The 19,174-nt window shown below is 44.6% G+C and overlaps 1 protein-coding gene across 1 annotated transcript in view; it reads left to right on the forward strand.

Annotated features, from left to right (window-relative positions):
* The window catches only part of LOC137909891 (rho GTPase-activating protein 44-like), a 30,857-nt gene that overhangs the window by 8,859 nt on the left and 2,824 nt on the right, over positions 1-19,174 (forward strand). Inside the window, exons 2-19 of the mRNA XM_068754323.1 lie at positions 8,086-8,125; positions 8,565-8,684; positions 8,798-8,874; positions 9,107-9,218; positions 9,436-9,512; positions 10,560-10,677; positions 11,135-11,203; positions 11,314-11,395; positions 11,797-11,924; positions 12,458-12,569; positions 13,589-13,670; positions 13,797-13,877; positions 14,761-14,874; positions 14,970-15,061; positions 15,200-15,380; positions 16,674-16,691; positions 17,255-17,446; positions 18,251-18,775. Coding sequence (XP_068610424.1) covers positions 8,086-8,125; positions 8,565-8,684; positions 8,798-8,874; positions 9,107-9,218; positions 9,436-9,512; positions 10,560-10,677; positions 11,135-11,203; positions 11,314-11,395; positions 11,797-11,924; positions 12,458-12,569; positions 13,589-13,670; positions 13,797-13,877; positions 14,761-14,874; positions 14,970-15,061; positions 15,200-15,380; positions 16,674-16,691; positions 17,255-17,446; positions 18,251-18,775 — 2,220 coding nt within the window. The remainder of the gene's footprint in view (positions 1-8,085; positions 8,126-8,564; positions 8,685-8,797; positions 8,875-9,106; positions 9,219-9,435; positions 9,513-10,559; positions 10,678-11,134; positions 11,204-11,313; positions 11,396-11,796; positions 11,925-12,457; positions 12,570-13,588; positions 13,671-13,796; positions 13,878-14,760; positions 14,875-14,969; positions 15,062-15,199; positions 15,381-16,673; positions 16,692-17,254; positions 17,447-18,250; positions 18,776-19,174) is intronic.

Here is a 19,174-nt window from a genome sequence, read left to right on the forward strand (position 1 = left end):
GTCGCTTAATGCGGTTGTTCCCTAAGCCTTTCAGAAGTAATTAGCTTGCAGTTTTTGCTGTATTGTTTCAGTTGCGGGACTTAACTGATAACTATGAGTATTATTAACTGGGATCTTCATCATAAGAGCTGTCGTTCCCACCTATAGCTTTACATTTCCGAAAATGTACACAGTTAGAGACAGTGTACATTTCAAGGAGCCAGATATTTCCCCAAAGGAATTGGTGAAGAAAAAAAAAAACCAGAGTGAATATTGGCTTTCATTCGTACATACATAAAGGCAGCCAAAACCATGACACCGAATGAATGATAATGTTGCTCTGCAACTGAAGGATGTGTAAATAAGCGTCTGCCCAAAGACGCCGCAAATCAGTTTCTTCATGTCTGCTCATCTTGCCAACATGCAGCATGAAGTTAAGTTGCACTAATGTGATGCCTTGAAGGCCGTTACTGCTTGCTGCAACATAACTGCCTAGTCTGCAGGACGAAATGTATTTTCTGGTTTTGCTGCGTGTCCACAGCCATGATGGAGGCTGCGGTGACTAACAAAATTGTTAACTTGTTATATTTTATAAAAAATGTCTCTAAAAGGAAAAAAATGATGACCCACTCTGGACATTGGTGGCCTGATAGTCTGTATCTTTAAAAAGACAAATGATAGAGAACAAATTTAACCTTTAAAAGCTCATTTTGTCATTTTATGACACGTCAGTGCTAAATTATCTGGCATCGATGGATGCCTTGTTGTCAGATCCTCCTCTAATGCAACACCCTCCCAGTCTTGTTGCTGAGAAGGGAAACATATGCCCCGTAATAACATAGCAGGTGCTCTTCCCAGTGCATGCAGTGAAGCAGGCTTGCTTTGGTATGCTGCTCTTTAAATTCTTCCTCCCGAGACCATATTTTTACCGTTTTTCTCGGTATCCACCCATCAAGTCCGCTTCGCCGCTGACTGGCTGAACGGTAGCGCCTCTTATGTAGCCTCGACTCGCAAGACTTGAGTCTTTCCACTGTCGAACAAAATAAACGAATGTGCGTGTGTGTGTGTGTGTGTGAGTTTGGAGACACATGCGGGGCCAGCGTTTGCTGCCTTAGGGTCGCTAAAGGCAGCTGATGCCCAGCTGCAGCAACCATATTATGCCTGACGAAATCGCAGCTGACATTTTGAAAAGACATCGCAGTCGATGAAGCGTGGCGATCAGAGGATTATATTTGGTTCAGAGATGAATACGTTGAGATTTTTTCACATTTCTTCCCCGCATCCTTTCCTCTTTACATGTTTCTGTCCTCCACCCTTTATGGTTTCCCTTCATCCCTTTTCTGGCGTATGATTAGATCTGTCTCCATGTTTCACACCATCATGCTGAAAATGACCAGCCAGAGGAGAAGTCTCCCTATTTATATTTATATATATTCTAAATATTCACTGTTTCCTGCTGCACCATTGCCAAACATACACTACTGTTTGAGGCTTCCATCCTGATCAGCTGCTGTAACAGCCATGAATATTTCACCCTCTCTGAATGTGGAATGTGGGTCGCAGCGAGGAAGCGAGGCCTTGAGGGGCGAGCCATAAATATCTCTCTGTGGTTTTAATAGTTGAGCTTTATTAAGGCCTTGCATCGTAACAGGTACAAGGACGCCCAGCGGAGCTCCAAGGAACCCGAGGCGAGGCGCTGGTTCACTCGCTGTCTTTTGAACAAGCCACTTTTTTTTATTTCAAAAGGCATTGTAGGCATTGTTGGGTTTTTAAAATAGGAAAAAAGGGAAGACTCATGTTGGGATCGTGAATGTGTATTCTGTTGTAAAAAAATAGAAACCCAACAAAAAACACACTCATCTCCTCGAGATGCCTTCAAGGTTTTTATCTGTGAAATCTTCTCATTGGTTCATGAATGAAAGGATGGAACTTGCCAAAGTGAAAAATTCAAGCTAAGAAATAAAATGCATTGTAGTTGAATTCAACACTTCATGGTCTCTCAGCAGGTAAGTGTGGAATAAGTGTATTCGTTTTTCAGCATGATCCCTTTCAGACTGCCAGAAGGCGGATTCATGCAGCTGGAACCACGCATGGCTGAACTAAATGGCATTGATGTCCATCCGGGAGTCACTGAAGCATAAAATCCGGAGGTGATGGAATACACAGATTCCCCTTTATTAACTGTAGTACAGCTGATATATGAAATATGACACTGACAAAGATAAATGCAGGGATCCAGTAGAGATACTGACTTCTGTAAACATCACATGACATTAGTAAAATCATGCGTTGTAGGCGTTGTAGTTCAAGTCAGGTCATTCGGGTCGTAGCAACAGAAGAAGAAGAAGACGCCTCTCAAATCTACTGAGTCGAATAATAGTCTGTGTGAGTCTGTGTGTGGTTGTGATTCCATGCATGGGTGTGGCCATGTGTGCTTCACTGGGTTTGTGACTGTACATATTTGTGTGTGTGTGTGTGTGTGTGTGCCATAACACAAAACATCTTGGAGAACCACTCACAGGGAGTCAGTGTCGTTTGAGAGGGGAGGATTTCCCAAGGCGACCATTTACCAGATGCACACAAGAACACATGCTTAACATATTTTATAAACACGTCTGCACCATCAGAAGCTCGCTGTGAGTTCTAGCTTTTTCTCATTGGCGTCAGAACGTATCGTCAGATCTATTTTCGGTAGGTGCCGAAAATTAATTAAATATTAATTTTATTCTTTGCTGCTTCACACACACACACACATTAGACATCAATGACAACCCGCATCCAATTAATTGTCCAATATCACACACTTCCCACCACAGCCTCATTTGAAACTAGAACAGACCTCTCTTTGTCGACTTTCCATGTCCCTCTGGAAATTTGATAAATCAATAAATAATTGGATTTCTCATAATTAAAAAGGTCAAGCAAGTCCAATTTTGGCTATATTGTAGTTTTCCGGGAGTAGGGGAGGGGGGTTGTGCAGAGTCGAGCTGAGTGTTTTCACACTTCTAGCAGTGAACACATACGCAGCTATTTTGGTAGTGCAGCAAATGCATCCCTCCCGAAGTGAAGCAGAACCTGCATCATTAAGTCAGACGGTTCTGGTTTATGTTGACACCATCAGAAGGAATCGGGATCGCAAAAATGCCACTCAAAGACACGCGGAATATCAAAGGCTGAGGCTTTGATCAGAGCAGGAACGCGACGGCGGCCTGCCTTGTCTGCGGAGGCGCGAGTTAAACGCCATCACGAGAGTCTGAACCTCATTTCTCCGAAGGTGGTGGCAAACATTCGAAGGACTGAACACGTGGCAAACGAGCCAGGGAAGTTGAGGAGAGGAAATAAGAGTCTGCTGAACGCCATCAGCCGTGTTCTCACAGATCAACACTCCCAGTTAAAGCTGCGATCCCAGCGTCGCATTGGCAAAGCTGCCACCCCAATATACCAACACGAATATGAACGTGACTCCTCTCCCCCATGGTGCATTTTATAAGTTTGCTTGTCTTCTTTTCCTCCTCCTCCTCTTTGTGCACAGATATTATCCGTTCTCTGTAGCTGAAGAGCATCATGAGTACCTGGCAGGAGGAAAACCTCCCTATCTCAGTACTCTGGCAGAGACGTGTCCACTGATCTGTCTGTAGTCCGGCTGCCAAAAATGCTCTGCGTTTCCTTGGCTGCACCGAGCGGGGAAAGTTGAAGGCGAGTGATGAGCGGCTCAGACAGAACCGGCAGAGTTTTAGTTCTCAAAAAAAAAATGAGAGAGGGAGGGAGGGAGAACTGAAAGAACAGGCACAACAGTGTGAAAGAGAGCAACCAGCTTGGCAAAACATGTAAGACCCTCATACAGCCCGTCGCTGGCTCTCAACCAGCTGTCCCTGCAGAGGAAGCACTGGGTGGGCGGGAGCGATGCTGGAAGAGGGAGCTGGATAAACATGTCTGAAGCTGGATTAAAGGATCCACCTCACCAGATGCTCACTTTTCTCTTGGACCTGCAGAATTTGTTAATGTGCACCTGCTGACTGGCTGATTTCCAGTCTAATAATAGCTTTACCTGCTCAGTGCACCTGTTAGTTAAAAGACTCCTAAAAGGTTTGTGGCTCTAAAGGAAGTTCCCCAACCTGTGTGTGTGACTACGGTGTCCTTTTCATGAATCTGGGGTCATTTTCCTCAGCTCATGCATTTCAACTTGTTTCAGGCCATCTTGTTTGAAGATGTGAAAAGAAAGCCACAGGGTAGAATGCATGGTGTGTGTGTGTGTGTGTGTGTGTGTGTGCGTGTGTGTTGCGTTAGGTTTTGCATGCAGGAAGGCGGTGTGAATTAATTCAGGGCGGTGACAGTACAAAAGGATCTATGGGGGGATTAAAATAAGTTTACAATCTCCTTCAGTGGATTTTATTTTTATCGGCACTGTTTGATTGCTTTTTCAGTTGTGAGTCGCGATAGAACCTGCAGGAATCTGGAGTCAGGCCATTTCATTGGACTCAGTGGAGGAAAGCTGTTGGATTTACTGCTCCTCAAGAAAAATAGCGAGCTCTCCCGAGACACGGCGCCGGATGCTTGAAACTTTAGGCTGTGAGCAGAATTTTGATTTGGGTGAAGCTGTAGCTTGTCTTTTGTTATCCTGCTCTGTATTTTGTCGAGGCTGCTCACTGCCACTGGAGTGAAGGTGGTCTGTCGTAAATATCACGTGGCTTAATTGTTGCCATGTGTTTCAGTTCTAGAAAAGGAAGAGAAATAAGATTTATTTTTGGGTGATGTTATTTATTATTATGATTTATTATTATTATTTACTGAGAGATTGGCTGAATTTGGGAGTCTGCATTTTGCATCTTTTACTGTCCAGCTACGCTAACTGGATGTTAGGACGTCAACATTAATAAACAAACTAAAAATAGAAATCTTAACGTGGAGCAGGAAACACACGAGCGTGTTATTCAACTACAAACAGAGACATCCGATATCGCTTATAGGCGATCATGATCATATCTTATTCCACCCCATGCACGCAGTCGCTGAATGACCTTGAAGCCTAAAGGATGCCTTTGTATTAACTTCAGCGCTACATTCATCTGGATGCCTGCTCCCATATCATCCGTCCATCCGCTCCATCGCTGCAACACCTGCTGCCATAGCAACCCCCTCACTAGTTATTGTTGGAAAGAAGCATGCTGGGTAATCTGACTTTACCTGGAACAGTTCTCCCAGGGGATTCGTTCGTCCTTCAGAGATGGACTGAAATAAATATTCAAATATAACCCTACATATTGATCGTGGTGTATTATATGCTACTTGCTTAGTCATACTGCAAGACGCTTTCCCCACTGCTGCTTCTCTGTTCAGTCTCGTTGCTCAGCGTTACTGCTGCTGTATTGATTGGAGGTGATTTCAGTTAAGTGGGCACAGAAGGAACTGTAGCATCTCAAAAGCCCAGACAATTTATGTTGTCTTATTCCTTCAGGTCTTTTATTATTTTAGGAAATGGAAAGTGGAAAAAACACAGATGAATGACTCATTTATTTGTATTGTTACCCTCCTTCTAAACCTCTCAACAGATTTAGCACCGTCAAACCCCTCTGACACTTCTATTATCGTTCGCACTTTCTTCCTCTACTGCTTCTGTGTTGCCCCCCCACACACACACCTTGCCTTTTCCTTCTCTTTTCTCTGTGCAAGTGGGAATCCCGGGTGTGACGACAGAGGCTGGTGCTGCAGTAAACCTCTGAATGCAGGGCTGGGGTTTTGCCTCAGGATGCTGTAACAGCCTTGATGTGCAAATGAGACAAAAACCTAAACGGAGAGGAGACTGAAGCACATCAGAGGGAGTCGGCTGTGAGCGCTGGATGATGAGGATGATCTTTGAACAGCCTGTTTGATCAAAGTCTTTGTCTCTTGTCTTTCCTTCTCTGATCAGAGGCAAATCTTCCTGCAGGCATTTTTCTTTTGTCCCTCTCATCCAAATTGTGAGCCATCGGTTTTTCAGCCTCTCCTTCCTCAGCTGTGACCCCTGTCATGGTGCATTATGAGGTCCGAATCCCAAAAGAGGAAGCATCAGCACATTAACAGCTGATCTTCTCCTCTCCTCACACATTCGGAGACTGAGCCAAATCTGAAAGTCTGCACTCTCCTCCAACCTTCACTTGTTCCCTGCATCTGCAGAGAGTCTGAATGATGATATGGGTTTTGCTGCGTCACTGTGTGCTTTTTACCCCAGCAGGCAATAAACACACACATTGTCCATTATCAGCTGCGTCTGTTGAAAGCCAAAATGACATTCATGCATCAAGGAGCACTGTACATACACAATCTCCTGCAGCTATAACTTTAATATTCAGTTATTATTATATTCTTTGCCCTGGGGGACAAGAATGATCAAACTTTGCCTCCTGCTGGTAACTGAAGACATGACAGTTCCAACACAAGACATTTGAATAATCTGCAGGGTTTATTATTCTTTATTACGCAGATACACAAAAGACGAGAGTGGTCACATTGCGTGTGTGCGTGTGTGTGTGCGTGTGTGTGTGGGAGAGAGTGACGCTGCATTTTCCAGGAGCATCTTTAATTGCTAACCTGCTCATTAGTGTGTGTTTGCGAGTGGTTGCTCAGGAATCATTATCCCTTGGTTAAAGTCAGCGTACCAGTAAATCAGGCTTACGTTTCCCCTGCTCTCAGAGAACACACTGAATCCACAGAGACAGATTCTGTTTGTGATTTGCTCCACTTCAAATCACAGAAGAAAAGCCGGGATCTGCACACAGTGTGCGAGAAATAAATTAGGTTAAGTCGATATATAGACGCGGAGCCGACAGAAGCAGTGTCGTTTTGCTGAAGCAACAGATCGACATTGAAGCCGCGCGGGGGGGCCCACGTGGACGTAGGTCGAGACATGATGAGATTCCCCTTTCAGTTGAAATCATTGAATCATCTGAAGAGGCACTGCTTATCCAGGCTTGGGATCGGTATCAAGGGGTACGCAGGATGGGATACGCAAATTGGGTTTCTCGGGCGTCTTGCTCAAGGACATTTCGAAATGTAGACCGCAAGGATTGCGGATCAAACCATGAAAGTCATTGATCTCCACAGGAGGAAGCCTCTTGAATTTCTTATTGAATCACCATGAAGCTGACATATGTGGGGTGTGTGTGCGTGCGTGCGTGTGTGTGTGGCGTTATGTCAAACATTATACGTCTGTTCCCTGCAGCTCTAACTGGTGACAAATGCCAGAGAAACGGATTCAGAGAGAGATTTGTGTCAGACAAGAGAAAGAGTGAAAGGACCAGAAAGTCAGGTCTCATTCTTTACGCTGCCCTTCCCTTCCTTCCTCACTTCATACCCCCTCCTACAACTTTCTGCCCTCATTGTTACTCGGCTCAGGCTTGAACAGGTGGTTGTCCTCCTGTTAGCAGGGGGGGGGGGGGGGATGTGGAAGAGAAAGCTGCAGATCAGCGGGACTAGAGCTTCACGCAGGAACAGCACGGCTTTGTAAGTCCACACAAACACAGCAGGGTGTCAGCAGTGGTGGCGAAATAAAACAGAAATGTCTGTTTATGCCAGGATCAAAGGGGAGACGCGCTGGCGTGTGTTTTTCCGGCAGACTTTACCGGTTTGCAATTTGCTTGGATGTTTTGTTAATTTATTTAAAGATTAGCTTAATTAGTTCTCAGAATTCATAACTAAGCTTGCATTTTGATTAATTTGGGGGGGGGAGGGTGATATGCTTTCAGGATTACTTCAGACTTTTACCTCGATTAATGGACGATTATTGATTTTTACATTCTTTCCTTTTCTTGCTGCTGAAATTGTCATGTCCAAATGACAACAAATCAATAAACTCGAAAAGCAATCGGAGAGTGTAAACCTTCGGCGAGCAGCTCATTCCCCTCATAACTGGATTCTTATTTTTATTTGATTTGCATTTTTAGATTCAGTGACCGTAAAACATACCTTTAGCAACAGAATTCACATTGACATCAATAGTTCAGTAGTTATTGATGTATCATAACCTCCTTGGCAGAGGTAATGATAGATCAGATCCGACATTTGGCATGTGATTTATATAATTTAGAAATTGCTCCCCACTTTCACAGCCTCTTTTTTCCTCTTTTCCAGGGCTGAAAAAACAGAAGTATTGAGTGAAGACCTGCTGCAGGTACGGATGAATCGACTTTGTCTGCAGGATGTGTGCGGCCTCTCGTAGGAAAAAAAATAATTATTGGTGCAAAGTGTTCAGCCTGCATAAAGGGACGCTTTAAAAATGCCTTCAGGCAACATTAATAAAGGTTGAAATTGAACACCCTGGCTGCAGATCCCCACTGATGGATTTGAGGTGCAGGAACATGCCGGTAATTGATCTGATTAATGCCACCCTCAGTGGCAGCAACATTAGTTCCAGAGTGAGTTTGATTGAAATGAGACCGGTGGTGATGCTGTACGAGTGTCACCTTGTTTTGATTTTATTTATAGATCAGACCAACCTCTGCCCAACATCTATTTATTCACCGGACTCTATTTTAACCCTGGTACGAGCAGCGACAGGGGGAGTGGAAGTGGAAGCGCTGTTGCAGACTCATTGTTTCTGTTTCTGCCAGGTGGAGAAACGTCTGGAGCTGGTCAAGCAGGTTTCCCACAGCACGCACAAGAAGCTGACCGCCTGCCTGCAAGGCCAGCAGGGCGTGGATGTGGAAAAGAAGTCCGTCAGGTCACCCTCGGTGAGAAGCCGGGGAATAAACCATCCCAGAAACTCCCATGATAGTTCAATTACATGAAGTCTAAAACATAAAAATCACATGATTTCATTATGATGGCTTGCTTTTCCATACAGAAGAAGCTTCCTCTCACAACGCTAGCACAATGCATGGTGGAGGGGGCGGCTGTGCTCGGGGACGAGTCTCTGCTAGGGTGAGTACCGCTTAAGCACACATGACAATAATTTACTTTGTCCTAAAGCGTCGGAAACGTTCCTTTCCCTGTCGTTGCTGATCTGGAATGGAACGTGTTCCCCAGCAGCTGACTGAAGTCTGATTTTCCCTTTATGTTCAGTAATGTTGACAAAACACGTTTGATGCTGCACATGTGGGATGTAGTGCATGTTAGGAGTTAATCCGCCCGCTGGTCCGGCTGTCTATTGCAGAAAGATGCTGAAGCTCTGCGGCGATACGCAGGAGAAACTCGCTCAGGAGCTCGTCTTGTTCGAGATCACCATCGAGAGAGACGTCGTCGATCCTCTGTGCGACCTTTCAGAGGTAAAGCGACGCCATCGTAAGGGACCGTGCCATAAAAGTGACCAGTGATTTATGCAGGACTGCGTCTAATATGAGACTTTGAGCACCTGAGAATCATTGTAAAGTTAGCCAGTAAGCGAATCGTCACGAGACCAGCAGATGCAACACTTGAGATAATGCCGAGTCTGTTTCTCATCGACAAACAACGGACTGAAGTGAGTGCTCTCTACTTTCCCAGGCGGAGATCCCAAATATCCAGAAACAAAGGAAGCACTTAGCAAAACTGGTCCTGGACATGGACTCAGCTCGTGCACGGTGAGTCCATTGCTGTGTGTGTGTGATTTTTCTCTCCCTCGGGTGTGACCTGAGAAACTTCATCCCCCGGGAACAGACTGAACCTGAAGCTTCCCACTGAGCGTCAGTGGGAAGCTGCACACACAGTGAAGATCTAATATGTCTGGATCTGCCAACACAAAGCGCCACTAATGACACGTTAAAAATACAGGAGGAATCAATCGGGGAATTGAACCCCTGGAAATGCATACTAAAGATGGTAATATTTGGTTAACATTAAACTGTATGAATGGAGATGTTTGCTAAACGTTTGTACCTTAGAGCTTGTTTTCACTCACTAGTAGAATTTTAATTCAATGATGAATATTAATTTCTAAGTAGAAGTAATCAATTAGAAACACGCTGCAGCAGTCTTTAGTCACAGTTTCACGTAGTACACTACAGACCAATGACGTCGTTCTCATGACGCATCCCGATCTTTTTCTCAGCCTCGTTGCCTGGAGAAAATGCCCGTCTTTAAAATGTTTTCCAGTTTGTAAAAGCAGCTTTCTGTCTACATCTGGGAAAATGGCTCTGCTGAAATCGCCGCAACGTACAATCAGCACTTTCTTAGTGGCAATTTACTGTAATTTCAGGGCCATTATGAGCGGTGACAAGAAGAACTGTGATTGTCTTCACTGGCGGTCATTCCGTCTCTTTTTTTTTTTCTTTTCTTACAGTGGCCCAAATCTGAAGCAATTTTTTCCCACCATGCTTGCTGTGTGTGCTGAGCTCCTCTGGAGAGATTCAGACAGAATGAAAGCCCTGTGATATATACTTAGAAAAAAAAAAAAAAAGACAGAGAAAATAACACTTTCTTTGTTGGTGTTGAGTTTTTCCTGTCCTATTTATTTGATGCCTGCCACTGGAACACCGACTCTGAATTTATTGAGCGAAATAAAGATGCTTTTGTTCAGAGCGGCATCCTCCTCACGTCAATGATGCCGACTTTCAAGGCGTCTTGCACATACATGCGCTTTGTCCAAACTCTGTGAGAACTGAACCGCATCCACAATGTTTCCTTTGCAGATATTATCAGTCCACCAAGTCTTCGGGACTGTCCAGCAACCTGCAGCCAACTGGAGCCAAGGCTGACCACCTCAGGGAAGAGATGGAGGAGGCAGCCAACCGCATGGAGATCTGTCGAGTCAGTCAGCGCTTCCACCCACCATGCTATTTACAAAAATGTTGTTAGAGGCCTTTTTTTAATTTAGGCACCGTTAAAACTTAAGGATCTGTTTATTTTATTTGCGCCAATCGATATTTTTTATATTGACCCATTACATGTTTGACACTTTAGTTCTCAGTTCAAATCAGAACACCATTTCAGAAAGTGAGACAAGACGACGGGTAGAAACTAGTAATTATTGTGAGTTAGTTAGTAGAGTGATAGTTAAAAATATTTTCTAAACTCTGAAGGGAAAACATATTTTCCTCATTTTGTTCTCACATTCAAACCCAAAACCTCCTGGACATGCAAACGTTGGGAGAATGGGAATGTGAAAGCACCGCCTCCTTATTTCAAATCACAACAGCTGCTTCAAAAATCGTCTGTTTAACACGTCTGGCTTTCCTTATTGCTCATTTTGAACCCCCCCCACCAGGATCAATTATCAGCAGACATGTACAGTTTTGTGGCCAAAGAAATTGACTATGCAAGCTACTTCCAGACAGTAAGTACAACACGGCGGGGGACTGTGGCATTGGGGATAAAAAATACAAACATAAAACAACCCTGCTGGTCCATCACCGTCTCTCTCCGGTGTCTTTCTGTCTTGTCCAGCTGATAGAAGTCCAGGCAGAGTACCACAGGCAGTCATTAGAGCTGCTTCAGAGCATTCTGCCTCAAATCAAAGCTCATCAGGGTGAGTCTCAAATCACAACGTCTCTTTCTCTTCAGTGTCGTTGTGTGTTTGTGATCTCCTGAGATGCAAGAGGTTTGTTAACGCTATGCGCAACTGGATCTGAGCGACATAGATATTACTAATTAAGCAGTTACTGAGATGAAAGCTAAATCTGGATCCACTATTATGTGAAATCAGATGTTTAAATGTACTGATGTACTCTCTGGGTGCTTCTTTTTGGGTTTGTTTTATGCCCTTTAATTGATATTTTCACACTAAGTTATAGACTAGCTATGACAATATAAAATATGAGGTGGAAAAACATGCAGTGGAATATAACAGCATCCCACGAGCAGAGCTGCCTCCGTGTTCTGTGCGTGATTGTGAAGCTGTTTGTGTGTGTGTGTGTGTGTGTTCCACAGAGACCTGGGTGGAGAAACCCTGCTACGGGAAGCCATTAGAGGAGCACTTAATGCTCAGCGGGAGAGATATTGCCTTTCCTATCGAGGCCTGTGTCACCATGCTGCTGGAATGTGGCATGCAGGAGGAGGTCAGACACAACAAACTCTGCATCTGTCTTCATTGCTTTTACACGACACACAGTAAACTGATACTGAACGGACTGAAGTCACCGCTGACATGAGCTCAGTCATACTTATGGGTGAGAATCTAATCGTGTCCAGGGTTAAATGGATTTCCTCAAAGCAAATTACTTTAAGTCTAGAAAAAAATAACCTTTTACTGTCATGGTGGTTTATCACATGGTACATTACAGTGCAGCGTGTATTTACTTTTTTTATTAAGACAAATAAATTGAGGGTAGAGCACATTTCCAACAGAAAAATCAGCGTGAAATGAAAAAGACAAAAAAAAAAATCCTTTAAGGAAGTTAATTTTTAAATCAATTTTAGCAAAATGTGGGAGCTTTTTTCTGTTTATTATTTTTGGCTTTTGGGATCATCTCATACCAACATCAAGTCAAAATGTCAATTTATTTCATGGCTAAGCAGCAAGTCTCAGATTTTGCTCTGTGTTTTGCTAACTAAGCATCCTACTCAACTAATTTACTTGACACAATCTCAGGGTTTGTTCAGAGTCGCTCCGTCGGCCTCCAAACTGAAGAAGCTGAAGGCGTCTTTGGACTGTGGGGTGTTAGATGTTCAAGAGTACTCAGCAGACCCCCACGCCGTTGCAGGTGAGCAAACCGCGGTTGTTTGGAGGACGGTGCCTGTGAACTCCTCACATCTTCAAAGACACAAAAACAACCCCTTCAGAGTTATAGAGAATATTTTCAGCTTGATTTTTTTATTTTTTTTATTTGCCGTTTACAGCGAAATACATTCACAGGAGAAGCCTATCGTTGCCTTCAGGCAGCGCCGCTGTGATTGTCCATTAAGAGATGAAGGTTTGAAAGGGAATTACGCTCAATACCCAGACGCATTTTATGCCTCTGTGTCATTATGAAAGTAAATGCTGATTGCACAATTTAATGGATCCCTTTAAACTGGAATATCTAACGATGTCTGCTGCTGAAAACTCGGGGGGGTCAACATGTAGGCTGCTCTGATCACGCCTTCAAACCTCCATATACTCTAGACATCTCAGCTTTTTTCAAAATATCTGTCAAAGTTGTCAAAGTAACTGGAAGTCCATTGATTCTTAGTGGAAAAGGTTGATTTTCAGCTAAAAGAAAAACAAAAAACAATATATAACTTGATTCAATCTCGCAAATCAATGCCAGTCAATCAGCTGTGGCCACTGGAGCATGCGGAGGAAAAGAGACGAATCCCCTACCACAGTCTGTCCGTCTCTAATGGTCCCATATTAAACTGGGTTAGTTCAAACAGAAAATCTAATTTGTGAGCCTCTCCCACTGGGAGTTCCGGTTCCGGGGGGGTTCATCTTCCATCAGGCTCAGTGGAAAGCAGCAGGATTTTATTTGTAAAATAAAGAAATAAAAATACCATCGCTTCAACATAATCTGATTTTATTGTGCTTTTCAGCGCGTGCCACAGACAACATGTTAATATACACATTGATGTTTTTGTACACACAAACAGAGTGACAGGTGCCTCCCACCGAGGGATGCCCTTCCCGTGTTTGTCATGTGTCCTTTGCAGAACACGAATACACGTTATTTATTCATTGTATGTGTGTAAGTCTCAATATATATTATATATGCATGCATTTATCTTTTCATTTTGTCCTCTCCAGGTGCTCTGAAGTCTTACCTGCGGGAGCTCCCTGAGCCTTTAATGACCTACGCGCTCTACAACGACTGGATCCAGGCCTCCAAGTCCGTAACGTCTCAGCCATTAAATACCCTGTTTCATCTTATTATTACCTCTTAATGTCCATCCTTCTTCGCGTTCAACCTGTTTTTAGTTTAGTATTTCAAATATGTTTTTCTGTTGCCCTGCAGCATTCAAGATCAAGACAAGAGGCTGCAGGCTCTCCTCAGTGCCTGTGAGAAGTTACCCCCAGCTAACAACAACAACTTCAAGTGAGCGGCTGCTCCCTCTGGGCAGAAAGCATCACGTTGGTCATATTGTTGTAACTGATATAGATTCACCAATGAATATCAGCATAAGTTGTGCTGCACACCTGGCATTAGATTGATAATATATCATTTTCTCCACCTCAATAAGTTTCCATACCTTTTATTTTATGTTGCATCGTGGAGGATAAGGCTTCAAAAACAACCTTGACTTCTGTGTGAATGTGTGCTGAGGATGAGGGCTCATGGGTGGAGTGTCGTCGTATTTGCCCAGGCTTAGAATGAATTGTGGATATTTGCTAGAGGGCTTGTTCCGTGATCAAAAGGGGGGAAAAAGGGAGAGAAATTGAGTGAGGGAGATACTGCACCACTTGTCAGTGTCATCACAGAATTGCACAAATAAGGGTGTATTTTTAGACGGCCGTCCTCTGAGAAGCCCTGTCAGACCTGTCCAGATGATCGCTGCTCACCGGAATGAGCTGCCTGGCGTTACTGTGGTTCTGCTCAGGGCGGGTCGTTCAGTCCAGCTGCTGTCAACGTGTCACGGAACAAATAGTTCTCAATATCGACCTCTAATATACAGAACGCAATGATCAGTATTAATCAGTTTGCCTCCTTCAGAGATGTGTATATTGTTGTAGATTTTAGTCATTCTCAGTGTAGTTCCATTTTGGTTCATTTTGTATTGCTTTGATGAACGTGACAACTTAAGCCAAGTTCAATCAACCATTGAAAAGATACTTTACAACACCTTCTATTCTGAGATACGCGGCGTAAAGCAGCCATTCTGGAATCCTTATAATGTTTTCCCTCCTTCCTAAAGCGGTCGACTCACTTTTTGTCAGTCATTTGGTCTTATAATTGATTATTTCCTGTATCTGTTTAATAGATATTTGATCAAATTCCTCTCCAAACTGACGGAAGACCAGGACGTGAACAAAATGACGCCTGGGAACATCGCCATCGTCCTCGGACCGAACCTGTTGTGGATGCACGACGAAGGGTAAGACAGAGGAGAAGGGACGGCGACATTCAGTGGCTGCTTTTGATGCCGTGGTTCCGTCCACTGAAAGAGTCCCTCTCCTCTGTTTGCTGCAGCAACATCACAGAGATGATGACCACGGTTTCCCTGCAGATCGTCGGCATCATCGAGCCCGTCATCCAGCACGCCGACTGGTTCTTCCCTGGAGGTGAGGAGGAATTATACAAGAGAGGAGACTTTATTAGAGGACTCTATAATTGATAGACTCGAGAAGGGCGCTTACTCGCAAAATTTAAAAAAAAAGAAAAGAGAAGAATTGTGAATCTGTGTTTCCGTTTGTTCTTAGAAATTGAGTTCAACGTGACAGGGAACTACGGGAGCCCAGTTCACACCAACCACAATGCAAACTACAGCTCAATGCCTTCTCCGGACATGGATCAGATTGATCGGAGGCACAACGATCAGAGTCGACGACCACTCAGCGTTGCTACTGACAACATGATGCTGGAGTTCTATAAGAAGGACGGGTACAGCCTCTATGTCCCTTCTGGCCTTACATTTGGTCTCTCTTTTTTTTAATCGTTTTAATTATGCAAGATGTGTAACATCACAAAGGAGTCAATGATGGGGTATTGATTTTGTTTTTTTCAGTGCAGCAATACCTCGACATGCGCGCACTTTGACATACGATGCGTGCCGAGATACGAGCAAGAGTGCAAGCAATATTTTTGCTTTGGGATGCGAGCAACTTCCAGATGTTGGCGCTAAATGGCCGAGCGCTTCAAGCACGCTTCGCTCTATAATGAGTGATGGGTCCAGACAGAATGACACGCGACTTTTGTTAAGTTCAGTTTCACTGCAAGGCGAACAAGGAAGAAGAGCGCGCCACTCTATGGCTTTGTTCTTAAGCAGCCGGATTAGAGAGGAAAGAAAGTGAGAAGAGGAAAACACAAAAGAAAGGTAGATGACATTTAGTCTGTGAAGATACGAATCTGACTGTCCTGGAACTTAGAAGGATTAGCTGAAACCCAGCGAGGCGTTCTTTAATGTTTAAATAGACCTTTGGTCTTATCAGGCCCTGCAGGGCGTCTGAGCGCTGCAGGCCTGGGATCACAAGTAGACACGCTAATTAAACCAGGACTTAGTGTGTGTGTGTGTGTGTGTGTGTGTGTAGGTGTGTGTGCACGCCGAGTCCGGTCAATAAAACTCAATGAAAAACTCTGAGAACACTTTTGAGAATCAGCAGCCTCACACACACACAAAGGATCCTCTGAAAGAGAGGTCGCCTTTTATTGTTTTAATTTTAATTTTAATTTTTTTTACATAGTTTGGATTTAGGTCTGCAAAGTGCTTGTTAGAATGTAACGTTCAGTGTCTAGCTGTAGCTCTCTCTGCTGTGCTGGATTGTGGCCCTTACAATCTGACCACACTGCGGTTGTTGCAGTTGCCCTTTAATTTAGGGAGGCTTTCTTTTTTCCTTTTGGGAACGTTTGACCTAATTATTGCACAACTGAAAGATAATTTCCTCTTTGCGTTTCCATGTTTGAAGCGCTGCAGGGGAGCACATTTTCATCCTTTAAGCTGCTCTCCTCATTATACTCAGCGCGACTGTGGTCCCTTGCAGAACCCCCCCCCCCCCCCCCCGCCAGGCCAGCATTCCCTGTTTGCTCCTCCATCTTGGCTCTTCTTTATAATGTTTATCCTGCCAAATCTTCTCTGCTGCTTTGATAATGGTTCTCGAAACGAGCCCGGGGAGACTCTTGTCTTCCACGATCCTTACCCCTGTCCTCATTTTGCTTGTCTCTGTTCTAACAATGCAGCATTAGGAAGATACAAAGGTACAGTATAGCTCCTCTTCCTCCACTCCTACTCCCGTCAGTCTATTCATTGTCTGTTTGTCTCAACTTCACAGGAAATGTCCGTCATTTGTGTTGCGTGTTTAATGCTGCAGTCGAGTTCTGCTTGAAGTTCAGTCTCCATCGGCGTGGAGGTGACAATTAGGTGACAAGTGGCGTCTTGTAGTTTCTGGAACTGGCTGGACTTGTTTAGACAGAGATTACAATTGTTCCTTGTTTATTGCCCTCCAACTACTCCTTTTATTTTTACTTGTGCCACTTAAAATAAAATTGGGTTTCCAGTCAGAACACTTATCAAAGCTCATATTAAAAATTAAGGGTAGTTCCTTAGAAGATAGAAATTAGATTTATTTGGCATTCAGTGATCCCCCCCCCCCAAAAAAACCCATAATATTCACCAAGAGTTTTAACATGTCATCTCAGTCATACATGATCACCATGCATTCATAAGCCGAGGGGGGGCGGGGGCTTATCTACTCCCAGAAGCCCTGGAGATCCACTCTGAGGGAATCCTTTACTTGATTGGCATCTCTGTTTCACTGCAGCATGGGTGTCAGGGTGATGGACACTTCTTGGGTGTCTCGGCGGGGCTTGTCGTCTAGGCGTAAATGCTCTTCCACGCCACCGAGCTTACCTCCCAATGCGCAGCCCATTGACACCCCCATCCCCGAGCAGCCGGGGGAATTCTCTGCCTCCCCGTCCCCCACCCCTCCTCCCACTAGCAGTGACCGAGCCAGGTAAGGCTGTGATGCCCACGTTCTCCTGTCTGCCCCCTCACCTCCTCTGCCAGACGCACACCTTCCACCCGCTGCTCCTCCCTCCTCGCCACGTACCCCGCCGTGTCCCCCCCACCCCCCACCCCCCGACAGACCCCAGAACAGTGCTGTGTGCTCTTACCCACGGTTTTATTGTCTGCTGCTGTTTCCCTGGGGAAAATGCTCCTGCTTTTCACCTCCATGTGAACCCAAATGTCTCACCTGCAATGAAGAATCTCATCTCCAACTTGATGGTTGTTTTAAGTTCTCAATATTATTTCTCATCCTTGAATATGTAGATTGAGAATTCATTTCACGCTCCAGCGCTTATATTGTATATTGTGTGGTGCGAGTGAAGATTTTCTCCTTTGGTTTTTAAATGACAAAACAGGGGTCAAGTTCATCGGTAGTTCGCTAGCAATTATTCACTGCTGCATGTGCATGAATTATGCGTTGCTTTTGTTTCTGCCATTAGTCCAAGCATCCTTAACAGCATAACAGTCCATTGTCGCAAGGCCCTGCAATGGACGAGGTGATTACCTTTTCTGTTTTATTTCATTTTTGTGATTTAAGACATTTTCCCGAGCGTATATTCTTTATTTTATCTCACCCTTGGAGCAACTACTTCTCCTTGACGGTTAATATTCACCTTATTTACTCCTTCCTGATGGACCAACCCTGCTTCTCTTCACCTCCAAATCCTTTTTGAATTCATTTTGACATCTTTTCAGACCCATGGAGACAAGTTCAGTTCCCCATGAGACTTTGATATGTTTATCATTGCAGCTCGGATGATGCATCCTCCAACTGGTCGGACTCCTGTTACGCCTACCCCTCCCCTGAGGAGGAGAGGTTGCCCCCACCTTACCCCTCTTCCTCATCTTTGTCCTCCTCCTCTTGCTCTTACCAGTCGTTCCCTCATCACCATTTCTACACCCGAGCACCTCCTAGTATGCGTCCCGTCGCTCCCACTCCCGAATCCGTACCTCCCGGTCTGTCCCCTCCTTCCCGTCGCTGTGCCTACAGCCCACCCCCGCTGCTCCCACACTCCCTTTGCCCTTCTCCCCAGCAACTTGATGTCAACTCCAACCCCAAACCCAACGCCCTGCACCTGCCCAAACAGGCCTCCCTGTCTGATGTTTCGCATGCTGCCCAATCTGAAACGAATGGCTGCATCCTTTACATCAAACCCCCGCTCATTCTTACTCGTCAAGATCTGTTCCTGGGCTCACACAAAAACCCCAACACCCCCTTATCTGCTCCTCCTCCATGGGCAGCCTGTAGCCGGGAGAAAGGAGTCAAGCTGACTAGGTAAATACAGATACCTGCCTAATTCATACTTCCAGCACAACTCACACACAAATAAAGAGAGGCCCCACAGGGATAAAAGAGGAACAAGAGAGGGATGGAATGAGGAGGAAAAGGATGGTAAGATTAACCATATAACCCTATTCCATGTCTTATTTATTCCCTTCATTGTCTATCTGTCAGTCATGGAAACCAGTGTTCTTCTGGTATATCATTATCAGATCCATCCTCGATCGAGTATCCATGAATGCAATCCATAACCTTCCGTGTCAGCATAATATTCATGAGCCATGTTGCCAGGCAACAAAGAAAATTGAAAAGGTTTCATTTTGCATTATTGTAAAAGTGGGCGTTAATGAGTCATAGCGGCCGGCCCAGTCGGGGTGGCAGACGATACGATCA

This window comes from Brachionichthys hirsutus, chromosome 21 (genome assembly GCF_040956055.1).
Source record: "Brachionichthys hirsutus isolate HB-005 chromosome 21, CSIRO-AGI_Bhir_v1, whole genome shotgun sequence".
Taxonomy (NCBI): domain Eukaryota; kingdom Metazoa; phylum Chordata; class Actinopteri; order Lophiiformes; family Brachionichthyidae; genus Brachionichthys; species Brachionichthys hirsutus.